The 26,794-nt window shown below is 43.8% G+C and overlaps 1 protein-coding gene across 5 annotated transcripts in view; it reads left to right on the top strand.

Annotated features, from left to right (window-relative positions):
* Window positions 1–26,794, top strand: part of MITF (microphthalmia-associated transcription factor) — a 91,402-nt gene that overhangs the window by 57,656 nt on the left and 6,952 nt on the right. Inside the window, exons 3-10 of one of the 5 annotated variants that reach the window (XM_006769936.2) lie at window positions 4,075–4,134; window positions 4,210–4,302; window positions 5,259–5,342; window positions 7,984–8,079; window positions 14,600–14,717; window positions 16,930–17,004; window positions 22,678–22,753; window positions 25,765–25,912. In XM_006769936.2, the coding sequence (XP_006769999.1) occupies window positions 4,075–4,134; window positions 4,210–4,302; window positions 5,259–5,342; window positions 7,984–8,079; window positions 14,600–14,717; window positions 16,930–17,004; window positions 22,678–22,753; window positions 25,765–25,912 (750 nt within the window). Of the gene's footprint in view, window positions 1–4,074; window positions 4,303–5,258; window positions 5,343–7,983; window positions 8,080–14,599; window positions 14,718–16,929; window positions 17,005–22,677; window positions 22,754–25,764; window positions 25,913–26,794 lie in introns of all 5 variants that reach the window. The other 4 variants (XM_015567946.1, XM_015567945.1, XM_006769934.1 and 1 more) reach the window with 4 other exon arrangements.

Here is a 26,794-nt window from a genome sequence, read left to right as displayed (position 1 = left end):
AGTCAAGGGTATGCAACACAACACAGTAACAAGGAAGAAAAGTTTCAAGGCTTTTTTTTCCCCCCACTTTAACCAGATACTGATCATTTTTTATGTGAAATAAAAATTTTATCAATAAAATATGTTTTGATAGGGTATAAAGTTTTCTAGCTTTATTTTGTGGCCTGTGCTTCAAGTGCTGAGCAGTATCTAACTTTTGCTGTTCTAATTCCTCAACTTGAGTAGTTGGTTTGAAGCTAAAAAGAATGCAAAAATTATTAAGAAATTGTGCAGATGTTTAATGCCACATCTATTTTCATTTGCATGCTCATTTGCTGGCTATTTAAAATTAATGAAGGGGAAGTCACTAATTTAAAAGCTATGGTTTAGGATTCTTGAAGACAGCATTATATTTATATGGCTTTCAAAATAGAGGACTATAGACGCTCACAGTCATGCGACGAGGAAGTTAATGCAGGGTTGCTGCCCTCCAGCATATCGGCCTGGTGATCGGCAGCCTCCGTGCCCCTTGCTCCCTCACGCAGGCGTGAATGGCAGGCAGGCTGCAGGGTGAGAGTGCCCGAGTGCGTGCGACTGGGCCAGGTCAGGGCTTCTCTGCGGGTCTCCACAACCCGTGCAGGGGCCTTACCAGGTCAAAACTGTCTTCATAATAATACCTATTTGTTAGTTTCCTTTTTTCCTGCTCATCTCACGAGTATGCAGAATAGTTTTATAAATGCTACAGGATGTTAAAATGTCATTGTTCTGATGTCCAGTGGAGTATGTGCTAGTGTATGCTCTTATGTTTTAAAAGTTTCTCATTTTTAGTTTCTAATATGCTAAGTATCGATAGGTATAATTCACAGAAACACAACAAACTTCTAGAGTTAAAAAGGGTGCTATGACACACAAAGTTTGAGAACAGCTGTTTCAGATACATAGTCTTTCAGAAGCACAATTTAATTTAAAGCAGGAAATACTCTGTGTGGTGGGTTCCATTAGCACCTCATGGAGCACCTAGAAAAGGAAGGTCTACGAACGTTGCTGACTCATGGAAGATCACATAAGTTGTAACTTGCAAAGGCAGAATTCAACCCCAGTTCTCGAACTCTTACCTGTGCTGCTGACTGTGCAGTCAGGCGGCCGCCTCTCAGAGAAGTAGCAGGTTTTGACACTAAGTTCTCAGAAGAGGGACTACTTCTCAGAATTGGGGCCACCTCCAGGGAACGTGGATATGAAGAGTGTCCTCATGAACAGTCACTTGTGACCTGAGTTTAATTTGTACAATGTGAACAATCAAACAATTGGGTGTCATTTTTTTAATCTGGGAAATGTTACTCAAAAAAGTTCAGTCTGCCAGCTAAATTGAAGAAGTGGAAGACCTAGCTCTACTGGCCGCTATTCCCATGCCACCAGTCAGCCGTTCCTTTAGGTGAAGTGTGCATCCCCTAGTTTGCCACAGACCTCACCACTCCCTATTATGCCCCATAGCTCATGAATCTCAATCATGTTTCCTGCCCCAGGTGTTTGGATTGGAAATGGCTGGAGATGATATATCTACTGCATAGTGTTTATAGCCAGTCTGTTCTCAACTTATCTGAAACCTAAAAAGGCACTGACATCCCGCTCCGGTCACCCCACCGCGGATGTGGTGCAGACCTCACTGGCAAAGCTAAATGGAGATCACGTGGCCTCTCTCCTTACTAAAGCACAAAGTCTGATTCAGTAAAGAATGAGGATCTGCCAGTGAATTGCCATTTATTTTTAAATGTGCAGCCTTTTCTTTTCTAAGTGTAATAGTGAGATAAGCACTTTGCACTCACTGGCCTCATTTATGTTTATTTTAGTAATGTCTGTTGTCCTCATTATTCCCGTGTCCAGGCGCTTTCTGGAACTTTGAGTGTCTCTGAACCTCTGGTGCACATCAGATTAGTCATCTGAAACCATTGGAGACTATAATCTAAAGGGCTTCATTATCCTGGGCATGTGGACAGAATTATTGAATTTCAGATTTTTATGCCTAAAATAGCTCCCAATTCACCAGTGAATATTAATCTTATCATAGTTTTAGATGTATATTTGTTAGCCTTTTTTCTTCCTTTGCCTCACTCCAGACCATAAGTTTCGTAAGTTGGCAACCATCTCTTTGTTCACAATGTATATTCTATGCTGTGTACAGTATATACATATAATATCAACGAGTAATAGAATGAATAAATGAGTAAATATATAAATGCATGAGTTGTGTATATGATAAATCTTGTTCTCCTTTAGCCCCAAGAATTATATTGAAAGATCATTAGTAAATTTCCATGCTTGCTAATTTGAGGGTTAAATTGGGGAGACATTTATTCCTCTTAAATAGACTTCCACGTAAAGGTACATTCAGTGTGTGGTGCGCAAGCACACACGTTCTGTTTTACTTAGGAGCGTCCCCCTCTTCCTGATGCGCGGTCAGGAGGGAGGCCGCACATCTGTCCAGCTAGTGGTGAGATGCACGTGGAGACGGATGCAGATGAGGCTGACAGGCCTGCGGGTTCAGCACAGACTCCTCCACTCGAGAAGGACCTCTGTCCTGCAGTCAGAGTGGCGGCTGCTTGGCCATTAGGAAACGTCATGTGTAGCAGCAGCTTCCAGCCAGTGTGTTATCCGAAGGGGGCAGAGCTCTGACCTACGGCTGGAAGAGAAATACCATTGTCTATTAATCCTACTGGAACTAAAGATGAATAGTGAAGCGGCCTTGATCTGACACTGAGTTTGACTTTGATAGCTCTTCACTTTAAAAGGTTCTTTTATATTTATGAAAAAAAGCATGACGTCAAGCCAAGGGGGGACATTTATATCAGTATTTAAGACCAGGCTTGTACTGCTTCCCGAAAAAATAACAACAGCCCTTGTGTGAACGGGCTTTTACATGCATAACTAATTAGCTGAGGTTATTATAAGCAGGGCTGCTGTGACAGTTTCCGGCGGTGCCTCGGGACACCTTGTGTGTAGTGCCTTCTCTATGCCAGTCAGTCCGATTGGAACTGCAGAAAGTAGAGGGAGTGAATAGCCTACCGTTTCTCGTTGGAGTGGGGCCACCCAACCGTTGTTATGCTGGAAATGCTAGAATATAATCACTATCAGGTGAGCTTCATTCTTCCTATTCAGTCTCTGAGATATAATGCAGTACATTGAGTAATTCGCCTTTTCACGTTATGCAATAGACACTATTTTCAATTGTAGAAATAATTGTAGTTTGGTGCTATTTATTGTAAGAAGTAATTCAGTTTTATTTTTAAACAAAGTAAATATTAGCAGGCCCCCCCCCCCCCCCCCAGTGCTTGGCTGTGCTTAGCTCATAAGAGTAAATTATGTTTATCAAGGGAAAGTGATTTTGAGTATCACTGATTTTTAAAAAAGCATTTTTAATTCTGTATTAATACTTATGAGAAATAAGAAAGGAGGACAAATATCCTGGTAACTTAATACTCATGTGTTTAAAAACACATATAAGTGTTAATGCTTTGAAAGAAGCTACTTAATGGGCATTTGCTTTTTTGGTTGAGTTCACAATCTTAATTAAGATGTTGACTAATTGTGTCCAATGAAAGTGGAGGAATTAATCCACAACACCTGCTTTAATCATCAGCACGTTTTTGTTTATTTTCAATAACCATTTTACAGGTGTTTCTTTTGGAATTTAAACAAAACAAGACCTGTTCTGTTTGACAAGGAAAGTGAAATAAATTGAGTTATGCTGTGCTCCTTCTATTGTGTTGATCTTAATTAACCCGTTCAGGTGTGTTGGAGAAATTTTTGCCATACAGTTAGTTGCATATTTTTAGTTCGACATGAGAAGAAGGACCAGGTTTAGAGATATGCCACTCATTCCCCGGGAAACAAAACAGGCAAAGTGTGAGCCCAAGTCCTAAGAGTGAGGCTTTGAATTCAGTGATATAAAAACCCATGAGCACAGTGCCTGGTATGCAACCGGGACTGGTCTTGATTCTGTCGGCGGACTGGCACGTCTCATGTCTGTGCCTGAAACAAGAGCTGTCCGAACTCACAAATAACAGCGCTGTCTTCTCTCCCCTCCGCGGCTATGTTCAGGTGCAGACCCACCTCGAAAACCCCACCAAGTACCACATACAGCAAGCCCAAAGGCAGCAGGTAAAGCAGTACCTTTCTACCACTTTAGCAAATAAACATGCCAACCAAGTCCTGAGCTTGCCATGTCCAAACCAGCCTGGCGATCATGTCATGCCACCAGTGCCGGGGAGCAGCGCACCCAACAGCCCCATGGCTATGCTCACACTTAACTCCAACTGTGAAAAAGAGGTAATTCATGTCTCTTCCCTCTCCTGTTTTCTTACACTAAATGACTGTCTGTTGGATATTGTTCCTGCACTTGACTGTGGACTGTGGTCTATCAGCACGGCTGCATTCATCGGCCTTGTCCCAGGTTGCCCAGCGCCCAGCCCTTCGCAGCCTCGCTGCGTTTTGGGCGATGGCACAGGTGGAGACCTGGCCGCTCCCCGCCCCCATTTCCGCTGCCTCTGCTCAGAGTTCTCTTCTCTTCAATGCCTTTCCATTTACAAAGCAGTGAAAGTGCAGAGAGAGAGGAGAGGGAAGGTGGAAAAGGAAAAGCAAAAATAGACAAGGTGTGGGACAGGCGGTTTAGAAGTTCCGCTTGTATTTCTCTCTGAGTGGAGAAAAGAGGACAGAATGTGTGTGGATGGATTTGAATAATACAGCACACGAGAATCTAACAGAGAGGCAAGTGTTTAATTGCTGGATAAATTCCATTTTATCATAAAAGCTGCTGCCCATCCAACCTGCTTTTGTAAAGGCTGATTGGAGACAAGACTCAGACACACCTGACGCTACTAATCATGGCCTCAGAATCTGGTGCATAGAAATCCGAGAGGAGAGTTGTGACTTAATGTCTGTCATTTCCAAATTATGAGGTGATGAGCCTCATTTTAATGGAGTTTCATTGTACTCTGAAACTCCAAAGTGACTTTTATGAAGTTTGCTTGATTTTAATTTCTAAATGAACCAAGTCTTTTCCCCACTGCCCAAACCAACTGTCCTATTTTCTCTGCCCATATTTGTCATCTAATAGGCTGATTTGATGCAAGTTCTTTTTTCATTATTTCATTTATTGCTCAGATTCACCTTTGTTTGAAAACTTAGTTCATCTTGTTGCTGCACAGTCAGCCTCATGTGAACATGTGGTTGAAAGGTCATTTGCAAACCCAAGTCATGGGCTGATCTTGCTTGTGTTTTTGCAGGGATTTTATAAGTTTGAAGAACAAAACAGGGCGGAGAGTGAATGCCCAACAATGAACACACACTCCCGAGCGTCCTGCATGCAGGTACTGAGGGGCTTGGGGCCCAGGATGGAACACTTGGGAATGAGGATTGGAATTTGTGGCTGATCACCCCATCCTGATGCCTAAGGGCCCCCTAATTGATTTTTTGTTTGTTTGTTTATTTATGTATTATCTCTTTTATTTCGGTTTGAACTCATAAGACTCCTACTCACTCCATTATATTCCATTTTGTTTCACAACTCAGGGCATTCACACATGCTCTTATATTTTGCCAAGACTCCTTTTCTCTCTGGGTTGTGACAGATCCTTACTTATCCTTTAAGACACCCCCACATGTCCATGTTTCTGAATGCTTCCCTGACCGCAGATGTAACCACTTCACCTGTCATGCAGTCACTTCTCTAATTTCTACTCCTGTTGGGCTGCTGTACAGGATACTAACAAGTGTTATTGCAAGTGGCAAAGGGGGTAGGGAATATGCTGTGGTCCAAAAAAGAGAATTTTATATAAATAAATACAATTATGCAGGTTTTTGTTTGTTTTTTCTTTAGGAATAGTGAGAACCTTTTCAGTTCTCATGTTCACTGTGAGTCTTCAGAGTTGACTATATCATATACACTGTTTCCCATTTTTTATGCAGTACTGCGTATCCCATGGGACTCAAATATCTACTAATTGTCGTTTGTGAAAACCGTTCGGCTATTTTACTTGTTATGATGAGAAGTGCCCTAGAGCTCTGGGCTTCGTGAGGTCAGGGTCTGTACACTCTGTACCATTTGTTGTTACTCTTCCCTTAGAAAAAGTGAATTTTCCTTTAGTCCTTTTACTGATTTAGTTTTAAAGATAAAAAGCTATAGATAGAGCCATTTTCTTCATAGCGTCTCAAGATTAAATAATTACTAAGGAGAGTAAATGTAGAATGCATTTCCCTAAGTTGCTTTAAGTAATTAAATAGTGCTTATAATACATAAAGTTCAATAAACAAAATTAAAATGCTTTAATTCATTTAGATACCAGCATCAGTGTACATTATACAAATGTGTAGGGTAGCCATTTTGATAGGCTATTATTAGTAATAGGTTCATATGTTATCATATATTGTTTTGTAAAATGGAATCTCATGGAGCATATATTCTGAAACTTAATTTAATAATATTTCATGGATATTTTCCCAAGTAAAGTTTCTATGACAGTCTATTTAATGGGTAGATAAATTATGCTACATTCATTTATTGATATAGTTATATATTTAAAATGTGTGTATAGATTTCTAAGAGAAAGCAAAATAATAAGCCACAAAAATTATTGCTTTTTTGTTTTCTGTTATCAGCTTGCATTACTTTTTTCATAAAGGAAAAAATTATTTAAAAACTTTAGCACACCAGGTCCTCTAATTTTTATAGTGAAAACAAAATAAAAACTTACAAAGAAAGGTTTTTTTTAAGTCCCTTGGCCCATTTGCCTGTTCACTAGCATAATTAGAAAATTATCTCTTAAAAACAAACAAAACAAATAAAACTGGTATACCTAGAGATGGAACCTAATAAACAGTATACTGGCAATTATTCAAAATTGACTTCCAATCACTGTTCTCAGGAATTGTGAGCACTTTGCATGATTTATTCTGAAACCTTATAAGAATCCAATAAGGCAGTGAGCATTATTAACCCATTTTACAGATAGGCCCACTGAAGCATTAAAGATTGGGGGCTTTGCCTCCAGTACAGAAAGAGAGAGAACAAAAGTTCCAACAAATCCCATGATACTGGAGCCCGTCCTGTTTAATTGGAAGTGGCAAAAAAAAAAAAAAAAAGGACCCACAGGAACATGTCTCTGAGTCCTGAGATTTTGTCATGTGCTTACGAAGGACTCTTAAGATCCAAGACTGTGTTGTGTGTGTGTGTGTGTGTGTGTGTGTGTGTGTATGAGTGTGTGTACGCGCCCGCACACACACACTCACAACTAGCCCATGTACATAAGGTGTTTGGAGAAATGTTTTCGTTGACTTGTCTTGCAGCTGCTGCGATGCGCACGTAATCGCTGTTGTTTACCGTCACAGCTGGTGCTTTGATACTTGAGGAATACAATTGTCCAGTGGGAATGCCCGCTCCAGGGCTGTGATGATAACCTCGTCCTGGGGAGTCCCCGGCGGGCACTGAGCACACGGCAGTTTTTCAAAAAGAAACTTACTTTACAAGTCACTGTGAGATCAGTGCAGGCTCCCAGGCCCGAGAGCCATGCCCCACGCCCTGACGGGAGCGAAGGGCCGGACTGCCCTCCCCCCCCCGCCATGTCTCCCTCCTCCAGGGAGGGCCTGGGAAGTGTAATACCACTGCAGTTGAGAGCCTGGGTTCAACCTGGGACACTGAGCCTTGCATGAGTGACTTTGGGGTAGTTGCTTCTGTTTATCCCACCTGGAAAACAACTGTAATAATAGCACCGTCCCCATTTGGGCTACTGTGGAAGGTAAATCTTAGCCAGTGAAAATCCCTGAGCACAGCACCATCCCTGCCACCTGTGTGTGCTAATGGCCTTAGTCATGTTCACATTTTTGGAGAAAGAGGACAGTTCTTAGAATCTAAAGATCGTTATTGCTTTGGGTAAGAAAAGAGTAGGATCTCTTTTTGGGTTGCTTTGCATGGTTTTTGCTTACCTCTCTCTCCCATTGCCCTTTTTCCTGCAGATGGATGATGTTATCGATGACATCATTAGCCTAGAATCAAGTTACAATGAAGAAATCCTGAGCTTGATGGATCCTGCCTTGCAAATGGCAAATACGGTATTAATGACTTTTCTTTAAGGAAAACCTTGGGCTGTTTTCAGTGTTCTCTTCCTTTTCCAGAACTTTTAGTTTATCTTTGGAAGTGATTCATCAAGAAATGTATTAATAATAAAACAGAGAATTATCTCGGGACTGGGACATCAAAAGTTAAGTTAACAGCACTCCACTTTCCTGGGGTCCAGGTCCACTTTCAGCAGGCCGGCAGGCCTTCCTGTCCCCCTGATGTCCTTCTCCCGCTGAGCGCACGCTGCCCCGGCCGGTGGGCTGCTGCGCCCAGCAGGGTTCTAGCCTGAAGAAATAATGCAGTCTGTAAGGCAGCATCTTGCTGTTCACAGGTGATAGGGGGATAGTCAGGTTACCATCAACAGCAAAATTTATTTCTATTTTAGTAAATTTTTAAAAAGTAGAACTATTTGCTCTTACGTGTTACTGCTTCCTATAATTTGGAGCCTTACCTGTGTTGTTCACTGTATTTCGCTCCTTACATTTGTGTCTTGTTACTCTTTGCCGGTCTCAGTGCAGGTGTGTTTTGTCCTTGCAGTTATTCTGCGAGTTGTTAGTCAGGTGGGGTTATCATTGCTGCTGTCACAGGGTTAGGAAGCGTGGCAGTCGGCTCCGCAGTAGTCTGTGTGTGCCCAGCCAGTCCTGTCGCTTCCCACGAGAGCAATGCCACGCGCTAGCATAGTCCTCAATAACTAGCATAAACGCGAACTCGCATAGGGGTGAAGGGGAGTCATTGGTTGAGGGGTGCAGTTTGAGATTTGCAAGATGAAAAAGCTATGGAGATGTTTCACAACAATGTGAATATACTTAACGCCACTGAACTGTACGCTTAAAAATGGTTAAGATGGTATATTTTATGTGATTTTTTTTACTACAATAAACGAATTTTTACAAACTAAATTCCTATAATAAGTTCTCTTGGCCAGGGAGTATGATAATGTAGTAATTTACGCCTACATTGTAGTAAGCTACATTTTTATAGTTAGCATTTTCCTTTCTTTTCCATCAACTTCATTTACCTGATGTCTGGAGGGGTAAGGACACCCCTTGAAATCTCAAGCCTCTTCTAGGATCTTTAGTTTTTATCAACCCCTTCCCATTTAAATTCACCCCCTGATTTTGAAAGAACTAAACGTTCTGCCATCCTGACAGATGTGTCCATGCAAACGCGCTGTCCTCTCTGAGCCCTCGGTTGGCTTCCGGGACCCCTTCCCTTCCCAGCTTTGTGCCTCCTGTGAGGCAGACCACACCTGTTGGCAGGCAAAAGCCCAGGTGAGCTTGCCCTCGGGAATTTATAAATATACCCAAGGCCAGGGGTATATTTCTAGTGTTTTCCATGCCCAGCCGCATTAATCAGCCATGCCCAGTCATCCCAAAAGAACTTTGGTGGTGTGGTGGTCCCTTTGCCAGTGGTGTCTAGTGGATATCTGGGCCCATTCAGGAGGACTGTAGAATTGATATAATTTAAAAATCATCATTGCTTTTGTTTTTCTCAACAAAAGGACATCTGAGCTACCCTTTTCTTGCACTGACCTTCTATTGCATGTCCTCTGTGTCCCCAGCCCGGAAATCAGAATCCAGCTTCTAATGCCTCCAGGGAAGCAGTGATGCACAAAGGCTAGGAGCTGGAGGTTTCCATCAGACCTGGGTTCCAACCCGAAGTCAGCCCTTTAACGAGTGACATTGCACGTTCCTTGGCTTCCTGAAGCCCTGCATTTCCCCATCTGTCAGTGGGGCTGATAATTGCGTCTCCCTCACATGGTCATCCCATAAAGGATGTATAGCAGTTAGCATTGACACAAGTTGTATTCAACGTATTTAATTATCAAGTGTAATTTATTACACTATAAAATAATTGTGATAGTATTTTATTCAGGTGGTATTTATTGAGCACCTGAGTATGTCCAGCTGCATGTTAGAATAGCCTCATGCTTCGCTACCCAGATGGTCCTCACAGTGAGTCTCTGGGAATCCCAGATGGGCCGCAGCTCACCTCACGGAGAACTCGTCCCGTGACAGCACCTCTGGAGACAGTTGTCATGACCCCATTTCTTCTCTGCTTTAGACTAAATCCATGTATCTCCTCAGTCTGTCCACATTGGATCATATTCCCTCATTGTCTGATTGCTCCTGCAGTGAAGTGAAGGTTGGTTTAGCTTCACTAAATGCTGAATACCCAGCCCACACTGGGCGAGGCCTCTGGATGCAGGTGAGGGGGTGCTCCTCTGAGAATGGGGCTCACCCGCTGGACAGGGCACCAGGCAGACCTTGAATGGAGAAGGGTGTCAGGAGCGGGGAGGCCATCTCAGCAGAGTTCCCAGATAGGACCTCCCCACCCCAATGGGCAGAGTTGAAGTGATTCCCAGCCGGGAGAGGAATAGTAACCAGTCACCACCCTCAGAAGTCACTGACTGTCCTGGAGTTCATTTCTCTTCTATATTCGCACCCTGGAAAAGGCATGTGGCGTTCCCACAAGAAAACTATTTCAGCATTTTGCTAAGATAGTGTGTTGTAGAGGCTTAAAACACAGACTCTGAGCCACACCTCTGCACTCAACACATACTCCCAAGCCAGTTGACTTCTCTGCCTCACTTTTCTAGTCCAGACGATGGGGATAAAAACAGCATCTAAACAGTAGAATCAAGAATTCATCTGCAAAAAAAACCAAACATTTGAACAGCCCTGGCCCTGGTATGCGCTCACTAAATGTTAGTTAAGCCTTATTTTTAATAAATTTGGGTTTTGGTTATCAAAATTAAATAACAAAGCTACTACAACTTACTAACATTTTAATTTTTTCCACAGTGAAGTTTAAATAGTGTTTTTCATGTTAGGCATTTTTCCCTTTTATTTGATTCTTTGAAATCTTTGTTTCAAGTTATTAAAAAAACAAAGTGGAAGGAACACAGAGAGGAAACTGTCCTTAGGGAATTGGAGTCCAGAAACCACTCTTCTGAGAGTACAAAGGCCTCTTGTGGCATCGGAAACAAGGAATAGAAGTCCCAGTTTGCTGTGCTAACAGTGCCCAATTGATACTCAGAGGGGGACTATCCAGAGGGAAATATTTTACAATGATCATTTACTTGGAAAAGTAATCATTTTTGGTGGATCAGAAAATTGAACAACCTCATCCAGACCAAGTTTGGGTCACACCCCCAGGTGAGTCCACCTTCGTGTTTGCCGAGGGGCTGTGCTCCCCGCTGTCCCGGTGCCAGAAGTGAGGTCTTGTCCACCAGGTGAAGGTGCTGGGCAGTCCAGCAGACACCCCTCCCTGGATTGGAAGATGCCTCTACTTCCTTAGCTCCAAAGCTTGGAGTTAATTTTGATGTTCACTGTGTTTATGGGGGAGTTTTTCTAATCCAGAAGGGGAGCCACAGCATCCTTTCTTAAATATGCACGACTGGGAGACTAATTTTCAATTAGAAAGCCGTACCATTTTAATCAACCTTCCTTTTAGTAGCTTCAACGAAGGGCGGCCATTAATACAAAGGACAGACGCCACCATTTAGGGCAGGGCCTCTTGGCCTTGGCACTGTTAACATGTGAGGTGGATGATCCTGGGTTGTGGGCCGTCCTGTGGACTTCACAATGTGTAGCAGCACCCCTGGCCTCCACCCATAGGTGTCAATAGCACCCCCTCCCAATTGTGACAGCCAACAATGTCTTTGATATTGACACATGTCCCTTGGAGGGAAAATCACTGGTTTGAGATACTGAGTGAGCATCTCAGCCCCACACTCCGATTCCTGTGTTTCGATGTGAGCTGCAGGCTGATGAATGGCCAGCCAATTGTTGGCAATTGACACGGCACACAGATTTCTGTATCAAAGCAAGGCATGCCCGAGGCCGGCTTGAGCTGGTCTCTGGCTCCCAAGCCAGGTGTGGAGTTGCCACAGTATTACTTTGTGAGTTTGACTCTCCATACTTCGGATTGTTCTGGGTTTGAATTGTTTGGGGCCATTTGAAAATTAATTGAACACTGCAGCTTCTCATTAATATCAGCAGGTTGAGACTTCCCCTCCTCCCCCCCCGCCCCCCACACACACACTGCTGCTAAGAACACGGGACATGGGCCTCCTACCATGCAGGCAGCTAGAACTGTGGCTTTTCTCCTGTAAAATCAGTAATATAACACACAAGAGCCTGTCTAGTTCTGTGCCTGGGCCAGACTAGCCCCCACAGAATTCAACTTTCCCCAGCAAAACACGCTGCCGGGTTCTGTTGCCAGCTCGTAATTGTGAGGATAGGAAAGGTCGCCAAAGCAGGAAGAGGGTTCTATGCTGCTTTTCTGATGGGAAGTAACGCTGTCTGACTCGGTGGGTAAGATGAGGTCCTCTCCCTCCGGGAGTCACTGCCGGTTCATGCCGCTCCAGCCTCCAGTCCCGTCCTCGCTGGATCTCCCCAGTCTGTCTCTGGCTACCCACCTGCCAGCCTGTCTCCTTGCTTTTCCATCCCTTGTCCCCTCTGCCTCTGTGGCTCTCGTCCTATTTTCTACCCCACACTCCTGTGTCTGTCTGTCTTGTTCCCAGTTTTTGATTCTTTCACCCTCTTGTCTCTCCCTCTTTCTGCGATTCTGCACTTAAGCATATGTACACAGACCATCTTCCTTTAGAAAATGGTTAGGAAATATGTCCTTGTCCTGGAGAAGCTGTCAGTTAGGTGTCTCCCCAGATGAATTGATGACAGGAATTTAAAAATCCCTATCAATCATCATCATAACACAATTGCATGTTTTGCTTACAAGTTACATTTGAAAACATGATACATATGATTTATTTCCAGAGCTACGGGAATAGTTATTTAGCTTGTTATATTGAATTTTGGAGTCATTTTCTTGGTTTAATAGTACCCAGTACTTCTCCCTGAATTTGAAATTTCAGGAAGCTGGGAGGAGTCTTTGTTATCCAGATGGTGACGAGATGTCATAGTGGCTCTATAATTTCAACTCCAACTCTATGGTATTGAGACATTGGAGTACCTTTTGCTCTGCTGTGTTATGCTGGACAAGAATAACACTGAACACACACAAGGCAAGGTTGACCCTAAGAAGGTGACCTAATTAAAATGAAACAATTTTGTGAAATGATAGCTAATAATTAGTCACCTTTTTATCACTTTCTTAGTTAAAGGGCCTTGAAAATGTGGTCCAGGAGCTTTTTACATGATCCCATTGCTTCGTTTATATGCCTCAGGGATGGGTTAGAGGTGTTGTCCTTCAAAAGGAGCAACAGCCTAGTAGAAAAGAGAGAGCCCTGCTCTGCTGGTGGCGTCTCATCCCCCACCCACCGTAGCAGAGCTAGCCCCATATTACCCTTAGGAAGGATCTTACTGTGTGCAGGCCCTCCCCCCCTCTTGATCCTGGAGTTTAGTTCACAGAGTATTTGTTTAGAAGCCATGAAAGGAATGGATGGCGGGTGGCTGCCCATGAGAGGAAACACATTTGATTCTATCTTTACTTTGTGTGATATTTGCATCTGTATGTCAGTGGCTATTTGAGAGAAGAAAGGTAGAATATGCAGTACAATTCTACTCAGTATCTCTTGGTCACTAAACTTTTGAATCATGTTTGAATGCTGTCTAAGTTTACAGCTCAGATATGTAATCAAGGAAGGGCAGGGCTGAGGGAGGCAAAGTCTTACCAGGCAGTAGCAGCTACTGGAATTGAATTGGGTAAAAATGGGAAGTTTCACTTAACTATCCCTGTAGTTAATCCTTAGAACTTTATCTCAGGGAGTGGGAAAAGCACAATGTCTTGGATCTCTTATATCTACAAAAATGGGCCCATCAAGCTCCTCCCATGTACTAGTTACAGGAAAATGTATATACAACAAAAGGACGCCAGTGTTGGGGAAAATATTTTTACTACTTTAAAATATTCAATTCAGAGCTAGAGAAAACTGCTTTTAACCTATCTTAAGAAAGCTAAATACTTCCTTTTCTCTCTCTTTTTTTTAAGTACAAATTTTTACTTTTATTGAAGTCTGTGAGCTCCCTCTAGTGGCTTTGTGAAAGATTTCAGTTTCAAGAAAAAAGCTTTCCATTAGCAATAAGGAAATCATTTCTTTTCCAATAAGTAAATGTTTTTCATTGCTTTTCCTTACGAGAGAGAGAGAGAGAGAGAGAATAAGAGAAAGAGGAAGAAAAGGAAGGAAGAAAATTGGCTTTGGTGAAAATCCTGACTGAGTGAGAAAGGCATGCCATATAGAACCCTATTTTACAGCAACAGCCAGCACCCGCACTGGCCCTGAGCTGTGCAGGGCGTCCTGTGCCAGCCGGGCCTGTACCGCTTGTGGGTGTGAGCCTGTGTCCCTTCCTCTTGCAAGGGGAACTAGCCGAGGAGACACTGCACCTGTGAGTGAATGGAAAGGCAAACAGCTCATGTTTCCTAATTTAAAAATGACTTTTTACATCAAACCATTTATTTTAAATAAAGTCTAATATGGGGTATGGTTTTTTCTGAATAACTTAGGACTCGTTCAACAACTCATTTCCGTTCCTGCTTTTCTCTCTCCAGTTACCTGTCTCCGGAAACCTGATTGACCTTTATGGCAATCAAGGACTGCCCCCCCCTGGCCTCACCGTCAGCAACTCCTGTCCAGCCAACCTTCCCAACATAAAAAGGGAGCTCACAGGTAAACACCTAGCAAATGTGCTGCTTAATAGGGATTTTCTGTTGATTTTCTGATGCGTAAAGAAATCAAAATAGTGACCTCCAGTCTGTTTCCAACTCACAGACATACTTTTAAAAATCTATGCAGCAGGTAAAACTTAGAGCAACATTTTAAGATGGAGGACTTTACCTGAAAATCCTTGTGTCCGGTACTTCTTGAGATACTGGGAGTCCGGGCTGCCTTTGCTCCCTGTACCACAGCTCTGCGGCAGCCCTCGTGTATCTGTGACTGCTGCCGCTCTGTTGGGGGCGGTGGGAGGGGGCACAGCAGACAGCACTGTAAATGCTTCTGCCCGGTCTGGTGTGTTCGTCACTTGCCAAGCCCCTGGAGGCATCTGAGGGCCCCTGTGTGAATTTTCCTGCCACAGACCCTTAAGCCCACAGCTGGGATGGGGAAGCATATGTTTCTTACATCTTCAGATGCCTCCTATTATTTTTGCTGTATTAAGTGCAAAAGGTGTATTACACAGAGTAAAAAATAAATTACAGAATTGAGTGATGGTTATTGTTTGTTCTGAGGCAAGTGTGAAATTACCCATTTCTCCCCTTTGCTTAATGCTTTAGGGAAGGCATTCGGCTGTTAAAATGTGAGGATGTGGGCCTGGCATTCTACCATGCTGACTTGTATGGCCCTCACCCCACCCCCTGTTTCTGTTTGGTCTTTGCATCCTGTGGTTTTGGGTGAACAGACTGAGAATATGGAATATAGATTTGGTGCAAAAAATCCCTGTCCTATTGGTATCTTTAAAAACTACTTCAGAAAATTGTGGCAGGAGAAAAACATTTAAAAAAAAATCACTGATTTGGGTTAAAAACGATTACTAATTAATACATTAGAAACCATCAAAGGCCAACCAAGTAGTAAGTACCCTACAGGAAAGAAAAGCACCATGAGGTTTTAGTAAATATTGCTAAATAAGATCTTTATTAAATAATAAAATATAGTTAGAGCGACATGATTAAAATTCTTACTACTTGAGTTCAAAGTAGAGTTTGAATTATGTATATGATTGTTTCTTCAAAAACCTGGGAAAACCACAAAGGCAGGGGTGAGGAGTGGAAGAAGTGGGTGAAAGGGTATAAATGTATTAAATTTTTAAAAAGCAGATACAATGGATAGTATACTTCTAAAGTCACTTGCATCTAAAAAAGTGACTTACCTAGACAGGACAGGGTAAAATGCCAGGAAAGGGAGCCAATGGACAGGAGTTGGGGTGCTAGAGGGGCAGCATGCATGATGTCACCAAAGGCAAGCAGGCTTAGGAGTCAGCGATCTGACCTAAGAGGTGGGGAGGGATGGTCTTTATTAAGACCAGTGTTCCCACCTGTATTAGGTGGGGAAACACGAGGACGAAACCGTACAGTGATTTGAACAGAGGTTTAAAATATTCTTCAACCATGTACAGGCAATGAACTACTAAAAAAGGATGAATACTAATGAGTACCCAACCTTGAGAGGGAACCCTCCTCCCAGGGCCAGGGTGGGGGGACGTGGTCACAGCGCAAATGCACAGAAGCCCACTGGGCGCCTTGACCAGAGCTGGCCCACAGCTGGTGCATTGAAGTTGGCAGGCAGAGAACGGTGGGGTCCAGCTGGAACCCAGAAATAAAAGGAAACAAAACAAATTAAGATCCTGAGGTGGAGGGGCAAAAATAACAGCTGCCTGTCCCCTCCATGTGAGGAACAAACCCTGGAAATGTTGGGGCTGCCCTCCCCAGTTGCACTCATTCAGCTTGTGAATTATGGATATAAGTGTATATAATAATATACATCTAACGACCCCGTGTGCAACCTGTGCTTCTCCATCTGCAAGTTTTCAGTGTGTGATATAAAGGCATCAAAGGAAGACTTTAAAGTTCTGTTGCCTGGAAAGCCGGTCTGACTCCTGAGGGAGGGGTGTTAGGTTGTAGCACTTGCTGCTTTTCTCCTCTGCGCCTGTCTGTTCCCAGTGCGCCTGCGCTGTGACCCGGCGACTGGTCTCTCACCATTTTGTAGAAGCCACGGGTTTGCATTTATTTGATATATATCTCAACTGAAAAAAATGCAGACTTTTTAGTATTGTTTAGAGTCAGGTTAGATGAGTTTGCCTCCTGGAAAAAGGGGCTGTTCTGTATTCACATTGTCGTGTGCCTTGACCAGTTCCAGTTTCTAATTACTTCATTCACGTGCACAGCGTGTATTTTCCCCACAGAGTCGGAAGCGAGAGCGTTGGCTAAAGAGAGACAAAAAAAGGACAATCACAACCTGAGTAAGTTGGTTTTGTTTGTCACCGTGGATGTTGGAACTGATGCTTGTCATATTGGATGTTGGAATTGATGTTCACTTTTATCAAGTTTTTTCCCCAGAAATTTTAGAGGGAAATTGACTTCTGTGATATTAAAGGTATATTTTATGGCAGAAATTATTTTTCAGAGAAACCAAGGTATATATTTTCCCCAGATTTTATCTCAGATCAAATTGAAATTTTTCCAGTACCCTGAAGACTATTTTCCTTGTTTATAGTATTGGTTTTGTATGTGTGTGAGTGAGAGACACTTGATCCCCAACTACCCAATTATAAGTGGTGCTCACACTGGAACTTATTAACAATACAGGGTTATGGGAGCACCTTCTCCAGTGAGATTTGAAAGGAAAAAATAGAATCATCTGGAGGGTAGTCTCTCTGTGGGTGAGGTAGCCTTCCAAATTTCTGACTTTACCTGTGATGTAAAAATATTTTAACATTTAAAATTATTTGTCTGTGTTTAATTTACTCTTAATCAAATGTTTACGCTGTTCCTATAAAAACGTAAGATTTGTGTTTCATAAACAAGTAAAAGAGGCTGCACGGTAAAAAAAACCAAACAAACAAAGGGACTGGCTTGGAGGCAGGAAACAGTGTGCGTGTGAGTCAGTGTCTCATCCTGTGGCCTCCGGTGCTCTCTTTCCTACATTGATGTTTAAGAATATAAGTGACATATGATGCTCTGTCCTTATAGAAATGAGAGAATAAGGCCGGAGTTCTCCTGCGATCGTTGGGATAATCTTTCCTCTTCTCAATTTGCTGTTGGTCTTCTCGGCCTCTTTCCTTGTCTTTAGAAAACACCCAGAATAGAAAGCACTGCTCTATGATGAGGAAACACAGACGCTGTCATCTTGTCCACACTCTGCTGCTTGCTGTTTTCCTCAGATCATGTCCTGAAGACTTCCACTGTTAATTACTGAGCCATTGCCTTTAAAGACTGTTGCTAAGTACTCCATAGCATGGCCACCTGCTGCTGGGGCTGTTTCCAGTGTGTCCCTGTTGTAAACAGTGCCAGGTGGACAACTGTGCATGTGCCTCTCTGTTTGTTACCAAACAGAAGGAACCTGTGTTCCCCACTGCTAACCCCCAGCCCGGTGCTGGCAGAGAGAGCCACACCCTAAATCCTGAGAACTGGCAGGAGACTGGCTGTTTTATCATGAATGATGCCACCCAGGAGAGCGGGCAGCTCATGCTCAGAGCCCGGACTCCTGGTAGCGTGGCGCGTGCATTACAGATTCTATAGGATAAAGCACAGGGCACTGTGGGGTGGGGGTTCCGAGTTGTACTGGGAGCTGCCGGGGCAGGAGAGAGCCGGGGAGTCAGTGTCTGAGCGCAGCTCTGTCTGTTTCATAGGAAAGTAGCCAGGGGGCCTTTCCACCTCAGGGCTGGGGAGCTGACACAGCCCAGTCAGGATGTTCTCCCTCCTGCAGAGGTCCATTCCTCAGGCCCGGCTCCTGTCTTCTGCTGCCTCGGGGTTACTGATTGCCTGCGGAAAGGCTAGGTCTCTGAGGGTAGAGAGAGAGAGACGATTTTTACAGCTAAATGTTATCAGTCATATGGATCCTCAGGTTCATGTGCAGGGGAGCTTGTTGCTCCAGGTTAGGAGCTGAGAGATGGAATTGCTGGGTCCCCAGGGGCAGTCTTTCTAAGTGGGTATTGCCCTGGCCAGTCCCATCCAGTGATGGGAAGCTTCCCTCGTCTCTTACCCAAAAGATGTGAGTTAATATTAGGTCTCCTCTGGCTTCCAAGTAATTTTACTCTTAGATATTTCTCCTTTTCAAATGCCTTATAAGTAAGATAATTAGGCATTATCCAAAACTTGTCAAAAACAATATTCATCTAATCTCTCAAGTTCATAGTTGACAAAGTGCAAGCATGGTCAGCTCAAATTCTGAGGGCTATAAAACAATCCTAAAATCGCATCTAACCATTAGAAATTAACACTGAAGGTTAGATTGCCCTTTGGCATAGCTCTTTCTCTTCTACACATTTTATCTTGTGAGAATATTGCCAGCATGTGCAAAAGAACACACCCATTTCTCCACTCTGTTTATTGAGCCCCTGCTGCATGGGAGGCACTTTCTACAAACAGGTTTCCCGTCCTATGTGCTTAGATTCAAGTCAGGGGCCGGCAGAATAGATGAGAAAACCAATACATCAAGGTGGTGTGTTCAACATAAAGTATTATGATAGGAATGAAATGTACATGCAAATCCTGGCAAAAACACTTCTTATACACTGAAAAAGAGGGAGAACTTGAAAACAGTGTCAGTGGTTCTCAACCTTCCTAATGCCGCGACCCTTTAATACAGTTCCTCATGTTGTGGTGACCCCCAATTTCATTGTTACAAATTGAACATAATTAAAGCATAGTGACTAATCACAAAAACAGTATGTAATTATATACGTGTTTTCCGATGGTCTTAGGCGACCCCTGTGAAAGGCTTGCGACCCACAGGTTGAGAACCGCTGGACTGTAAATAGTCATCAGTAGAGGATTTCTAAGTAAATTATGGTGCCTCCATGCGGGGATTCTCAGTGTCGCTTAGAAGAATGGGGTGGTCTAGTCCACCTGACTCAGACGTCTACCATACATTGCTGAGTACAAAGCAGAACAATGCGTGCAGTGTCTCCTTAGATACAAAGCACCTACTATGTGCACCTGTGTGTGTTTATGGGTGCATGGCGAGAGGTTCTGGGAGTCACCCTCATCCTTGACAAGAAATACAGGTGTTTGATGGTGTAAAAGGTGGTTTTTACTTCTTCCTTTATACACTTTTGTATGTTTTGCAAGTTTATATAAGCTTATACCACTTGTATAATTTTAAAAAGTTCGGGAGGGAAAGCATTGAATTAAAAATAAAATGTAATACATCTAAGTGTTGACAGTAATAGATGTCAACAATATGCTATTAAGTGAGAAACGATAGATGCAGAATCATTTTTAATATTATCTACTATAACTGCATCATTCTTTATTTAATACATAGTTACTGAGGGCCTACTGTGTTCCAGGCTCATATGGGTGTTTTGAATGCCTCAATGAAAATATATACATACATACAGAAAATACACAGACATTAGATGGTAGAAAGTCATGTAAATGAATCTATGAATGAATGATGTGGATGTCGGATGGCAGGAAGTTTTATGAGGAGACAAAGTGCAACCAAGCAGTTAGAGTGTCAGGATGGAGTGTTGGTTGGTTTTAAATAGGGTGGCCAGGGTGGGCTCCCAGGACAGTGTGAGTCACTCCCTGAGGGAGGTGAGGACAGAGCCACGCAGATGCAGTACTTGGGACTAGTGCTCCAGGCAGGGGGGACACCACTATGAAGCTCCAAGTCGGGGGTGGAGTCCCAAAGTGGTTGAGGAATAGCAAGAAGTTTACGGGCTGAAGGGGGACACAGATGAGTTATGGTAAACATATAGTTGGAGTGGGAGAGGGTAGAAACGAGGCGGGAGGGATGGAGGCTGCCAGTACTTGTGGGATGCCTTGAGGACGTGGCTTTTGTCGAGGTGAGATGGGGAGTGATGGAGGGTTTTCAGTGAAGGACAGCCGTGCTCTGCCTTACTTTGCACAGGACCCCCCCGCTGGGATATTCTGGATGGACCAACGCGGGTGGGGAACACTGGGCCTGGGTGGAGCACAGAGACCAGGTAGTCGGATTGTAGGAATCCAGGCAGGAGACGGTGGCTTCTGTCAGTAGCCATGAAGCTGCATGGACTGTTCTAGAAATACTGTGAGGATAGAGGCAACAGATTTGATGCTGGAGCAGCTGTGGGATATGAGACGACAGAGGTGCAGTATTGATTCCAGGACTGAGTTCTGCAAAGTGAGGGGGAACCTGGGCAGAGTGCGGACTGTCCCTAGAGCTCCCCAGGGAGGCAAGGGGGTGGACGTGCGAGTCTGGAGTTCCAGAAGATGCCAGGCTGGATGTGTAACTGTGGAGCCTCAGCTTGTGTGGCATTCAGACCAGGAGGCAGCACCGGGTCACGAAGAAGTGAATGTGGACCGAAAGAGGCCCCAGAACCGTGGCCGGAGGCCCGTGTGTGTGTTTTCAGAGGTTGTCATCGCCAGGGACGTAGAAGACACGCAACAGCAATTGTAGCTGGGTCCTGGGAGGCTTTTATTTCACTCTATGTATTTCAGTATTGTTTGAATTATGATTATTATATGCTTGGGAAAAGTAAGGAACATTGCCAGAAGAGATCAGCTAAGCTGATCAGAGGTGCAAAAGCTCCTCATTCAGAACCATTGCATCACCTATTCTATTTTTATAAAAGCTTAGTGATAGACAGTGATATATACAATTGATGTAATGATAGAGATCATCACTCAGCTTAAAAATGCAACGTATTTTGGGAAGTAGTGAACAATATTTTTTATTCAAGTGAATCAAATATGAATATGTACTAAGTTATACAAAATAACATAATAATAATAAATATGTATTAGGTTATAATATATTTAAAGTAAAAAGTTAACATCTTTAATTCAATTTATTAGACCTTAAGTTATTTGGAATTAATAAATTAAAAACATTTATTAACATATATGCTTTGCTACTTCACCCTCCCCTAAGAAGAACATACAACTAGATTTATGAGTGGGAATGCTGTTGGGCTGGTGATGTAGGGTAAAGGCGCTGGACGTAACTTCTGGTGGGTTATCCAGACCACAGCCACACGTCACATGGCCTGGTGAGCACTTGGGATGGGGATGTGGCTCATTGAAGTGAGCATGTGCTGTACGAGTACAGTACTTAGTACAAAGGAGAGAATGTAAATATCAAATTTATAAATTGTATACTAATTACATGTTTAAATGATAATCTGAATATATTGCTTTATTAAAATATTAAAGTTAATTTCACCTTTTGGTACTTTTTTAATGTGGCTGCTAGAAATTTAAAATTTCATCTATGACTTACATTATGTTCCTATTGGGAAGCACTGGGCCAGAGCAGGAGTTTTTGTGTGGCCTGTGGGCAAAGAAAGTGTTTTACATTTTTAAAGAGTTTTAAAAAAATCAAAACAAGAATGATATTTGGGGATATGTAAAAGTTATGTAAGATCCAAGTTTTGGCACCCAGTGCTCTTTATTAGCAGACTTGCACTGCAAACACATTTACCTGGTTAACATTACACATTTGACTTTGGCCAATAAATAGGCTGTGGAAATCTGTTTTATCTCCTGGTATGTATGTACCTGCATAATGGCCTCAGTTCTGGCCACTCAGCCAGTGGCGCCGAAATCCGCAGGGGCCCTTTGCAGAGAGTCTGGCCTGGTCTGCAACCAGGGTGGGGTCCTGGCCCTCCCCACTTCCTGCTGTGTCCTCACCTCCCTCATGTGCCCAGGGCAGTTTTCTTGTTTGTAATGGAGTACAGTGGCTCCCATTACAGGGTTGTGACGGGACCAAATGAGAAACTGTATATCTCAGGGCTTACTTAATGATAAAAGGTAGCTCATTTGAAAACTATTTTAACTTTAGTACCAAAACCATGGAAACACGGAAATACAGGGTCAGGTTTCGTGGTCCTGAGCCCTAAGGTTGATACATGCATGTCGTTAATGAGATACGTTCATGCCAATGTGATGCTGTTGCTAATAGTCCTTCCTGTGCTCTTTTCTTGAAGTTGAACGAAGAAGAAGATTTAACATAAATGACCGCATTAAAGAACTAGGTACATTGATTCCCAAGTCCAATGATCCGTAAGTACAATTGCATATTCATCTGCATCGTATAGTTTTTGTACCTTAATGTTTTTCCCTATGTTGCAAAAACTGCACCGTTATGAAAACCAGTGTAAAGAAGTCCCCCTTTCCTTGGAGTTAATCCTAAATACTCCATCCATCTTGCTTTTAATAGTCTTATCAAACTAAGATGCTGAGGGAAGTGCACCGAATTGTCCAACAGGGTGATTGGACATGAGGTAGCTCTGGGTGTGAGGAGAATCCTTGGCAAACAAACACTGAGCTGCTAAACAAAATTAGTTACCAGTTTCTGCAGGACAGCGATTTCAGCACGTGCTGAAGCAAGGTATTGCTGGCTGCTCTTCATCTCCAACAGCATCTGTAGGCACTGAGAGCTGATATTGCAGACTTCACGTTTAACAATTTTGCTCAATTGTGTGTGTTTCTTAAACGTTCGTGTTCTTTGTATGTTTTTCCCTTCTAGAAAAACAGAGTACGTTTTAATCCTCTCCTAAGTATAGGTCAGCTCCTGGGATTTCAGCTCTTTCTTCGCGCCCACTGCTTGGGGGATCACAGTGGTAAAGATCTCTTTCCTGCTGGCAACAGCAGCACACAGGACAACACATGCAGTTTCTATCCATTAGACATCGGCCCATTTGAAGTTAGGGGCTCCAGGAAGTACACATTTTAATGGCTCCCACTGGCATTCAATGAAATTAGCCTGTGAATATGACCTTTTAGCTATCTAATAAAATTTGAAGATGAAGTCAGCCGTTATTCATGCACGGCTGATTAAGTTTGCTGTTCACATTATTGCCGGGGTATTTGTGAGGAAATAAAGTAAGACCATTGTAAGGTGGCTCTGATGAATGAGTGCTCAAGCACAGTCTCCATGCTCCACATTTTACTTTCCAGGTTTCTCAAGGAAAACCATTTTGAAACTCAGAACATTCGAGTCCTCAGCTCTGCTTCACACATTTATCCCATGAGGGAGTTGTGACCTTCATTTCCTGTCCTCAGTGTGGCATGATAGCTGAGAATGGATCCCCCCTTTCCTGTTCTTCATCAGCTCTCACTTTTAGACTAGCATGGGAATCTCTTTACCAGAGGATGAAGTTCTGGGCGGGAGTGAGAGCCTCCCCCTGCCTTTCTCCTTTGTATTCCGTTACTTAGGTTGACAATCTGGACTGATAATGATCTGAATGTGTAGGCATCGTTTTAAGATAAAATGGACAGTCATCTGTACTGTTTCCGTGCCTGGGAGCCGACCCTGGGCGACTGAGGAGACAGTCCAGCTGACCAGGGTCTCGCCCCACGCCCTCGCCTGCCCTCAGCACACCTGCTCTTGTTGATTTCCATAGTAGAGATTTATGTACACTTCTGTGTGAAAGTGGGTCTTTCTCGTTAAGACAGAAAAGTTTAAAAACCCTGCTTTTAAGTCCAGAAGCATAATTAATTCTTTGGATCTCACAAGGAAGTAAAACCCAAGATAACTGGTTGAAATCGTCACTTCTTAAAAATGAAGTGGCTGTGTGCATGTTTCAGCAACTTGTCCTCGCCTTGCTGGCCTCAGCAAGGTATGTTTCAGTATAGTTGCCTTTCTCTCTGGCTGCTAAAGTTTCTCTTCCTTGGATATTAGCCCTGAAATTAGCCAGTTGGCTCAATCCCAGGACACCTCCCTGCTGCCATCTTTGGTGTTCAGACCCTGGGGATCTGCCCCCAGGAACTCTCAGGGGCCTGAGCGCTGCCTCTCATGGGAGAACTCTATTTGGTTCTTTATATAACCCATGTGAGGATCAGTGACTTGGTGACTTGTGTTAACCGCCCTCCATGCACACAGCCACCTGATACTTCTGATCCACTTGGAGCAGCTGTAGAGTAAAGCTTTGGAGGTTTTTCATACATTACAAGTATTTTTGTTTTCATCACTATCGTCATTATCATCATGAATATTGTCTATAAAAGGACTCAGAGTAAAGTGCTATAGAAATATTGCTTACCTAATTATAATTTCATTCTTAGTCATTGATCTGGAGTGCTCTAAATGGTGTTTCTATTTGTTTCACATGTGAGTACATTAGTGCTGTGGTGATCACAGACTGAGGGCGTGGACCGCAGGTGCTGGGTTTGAATTCCCAGCCGGTGCCTTCCTAGACGTCTGTGCTGGCTGGAGCTCTCGGGCTTCATCCTCAGCTGTTAAGAAGGGGCGATCAGAGTATCCCTGCCTAGCCTCGTGGTTTTGAGGACTCAGTTACACACGAGGAAGAATGGCACAGTGGTGTAGAGCCTGCGTTCGAAGCCAGGCAGTCTAGGCTTCCTGGTCTGCCACTTCCCAGCTGTGCGGCCTTGGGAAAATTATTGGACCTTTCTGTGCCTGAATTTCTCAGTCTGTCAAATGGAGTTGTGATGACTAAATGAGCTGTACAATTCTTGGGAAAGCACCTGGCACCTAGTGAATGCTATATAATGAGCCATCGAGTGAGTACATGGAGCCCCTCACACATTAGAACTGCACCCTCAGCTTTTTGCAGCATTTTTATATAAAGTGCCCCCTTTGATTCCAAAAACATCCCATGAGGCTGCGCATGCGAGGGGAATATCACGGTTTACAAAGAGGAAATACAGACAGAGAAGTAGGTAACCTGTCCATGGAAACCACGATGCAGTTCAAGGATGCCACCTGTGTGCCTCACACAGTCAGGTAGTGAGGCATCATGGGATGTTTTTGCCACAGCTTATTCTCTGAGTTAATGTTATTGTCCTAGAAAGCTGTAGCTATTTCATACGATGCTAAGAATATTGACTTTACAACCAACAGACCTAAGTTTTTAGGTCCTGACTCCACCTTGTAGCTCTGACCCAGGCTAGCCCATGCCAGAGTGCTCCTCGGGGTACGTGGGGGGAGAGGGGATGGTGACTAGTAGCTATACCAACCTGCACTCGGTAGCGCATCTTTGGAAACTGCTCTGACTGTTGCATTTTTATTGATCCTCAAGTCATACAGAGTCTGTCTCCTTGCATTTCATCAGGGACATGCGCTGGAACAAGGGCACCATTTTAAAAGCGTCCGTGGACTACATCCGGAAGCTGCAGCGGGAGCAGCAGCGGGCAAAAGAGCTGGAGACGCGGCAGAAGAAGCTGGAGCACGCCAACCGGCACCTGCTGCTCCGCATTCAGGTACGGCCAGCTGCAGCCTGTGCTCCTGACTTCACAGGGGAGAAGAAAGGGTGCAGGGAGCCCCCCCGGGAGTTGACTCACGTGATCCTCATTATTTGTGGATTCCCTATTTGAATCTGCCACTTATAACAATTTATTTGTAACCCAAAGCAACATTTGTGGCACCTTTTGGTCATTCTCGGAATGTGCAGAGCCACAGACTGGAGTTGCCCAGGACGTCTTCCACGCAGGGGGAGCACGGCGAGGCTCTGCCTTCTGCTCTCAGCTCCTCCTGTGACCCAGTGTCCTTTTTGCAGTGTGGTTAGTGCCAGGTTTTTCATATTTTTGTGGGTGATTTTGCTGTTTACAGTGGCCTGTAAGCATCATGCCAAAGTGTTGACTAGTTTCCCAAGCACTGAAGGCTGCGATGTGTCTGATGGAGCTAAGTTGACTTCAAACATAAGTTGCAGTGCTATTGGCTGAGTTCAGTGCCAATGAATCAGCATTACATCTAATCTAATAAAAGAGAATCATGCAAATTGACTGTACCTCTGCTACACCCACAAGCCACGCCCACCAGCCAATCAGGAGCAAATATGCAAATTAACCCAACTAAGATGGTGGCGGCCATGAAGCTGGAGCGAGCAGGAGGCTGAGGTTGCCCCCGGCAATGGAGGAAGCCAAGCTTCCCGCCTGCCCTGGCCAGCCCTGGGCTCCACTCAAGGCTACAAAGTTTCAATTATAGAAAATAATCTCCTGTAATGTTTAAAAGAAAAAAAGGAGAAGCTGGTAGCTTGGGTTGCCGGGGGGCATGGCCAGCCTGAAAAGGGCCCTCAGGCCCTCACCCAGGCTGGCCAGGCACCCCAGTGGGACTCCCCCACCCTGAAGGGGCTGCGGCCAGGC

Source organism: Myotis davidii, unplaced genomic scaffold (genome assembly GCF_000327345.1).
Source record: "Myotis davidii unplaced genomic scaffold, ASM32734v1 scaffold821, whole genome shotgun sequence".
Taxonomy (NCBI): domain Eukaryota; kingdom Metazoa; phylum Chordata; class Mammalia; order Chiroptera; family Vespertilionidae; genus Myotis; species Myotis davidii.
This window is presented reverse-complemented; position numbering and strand designations above follow the sequence as displayed.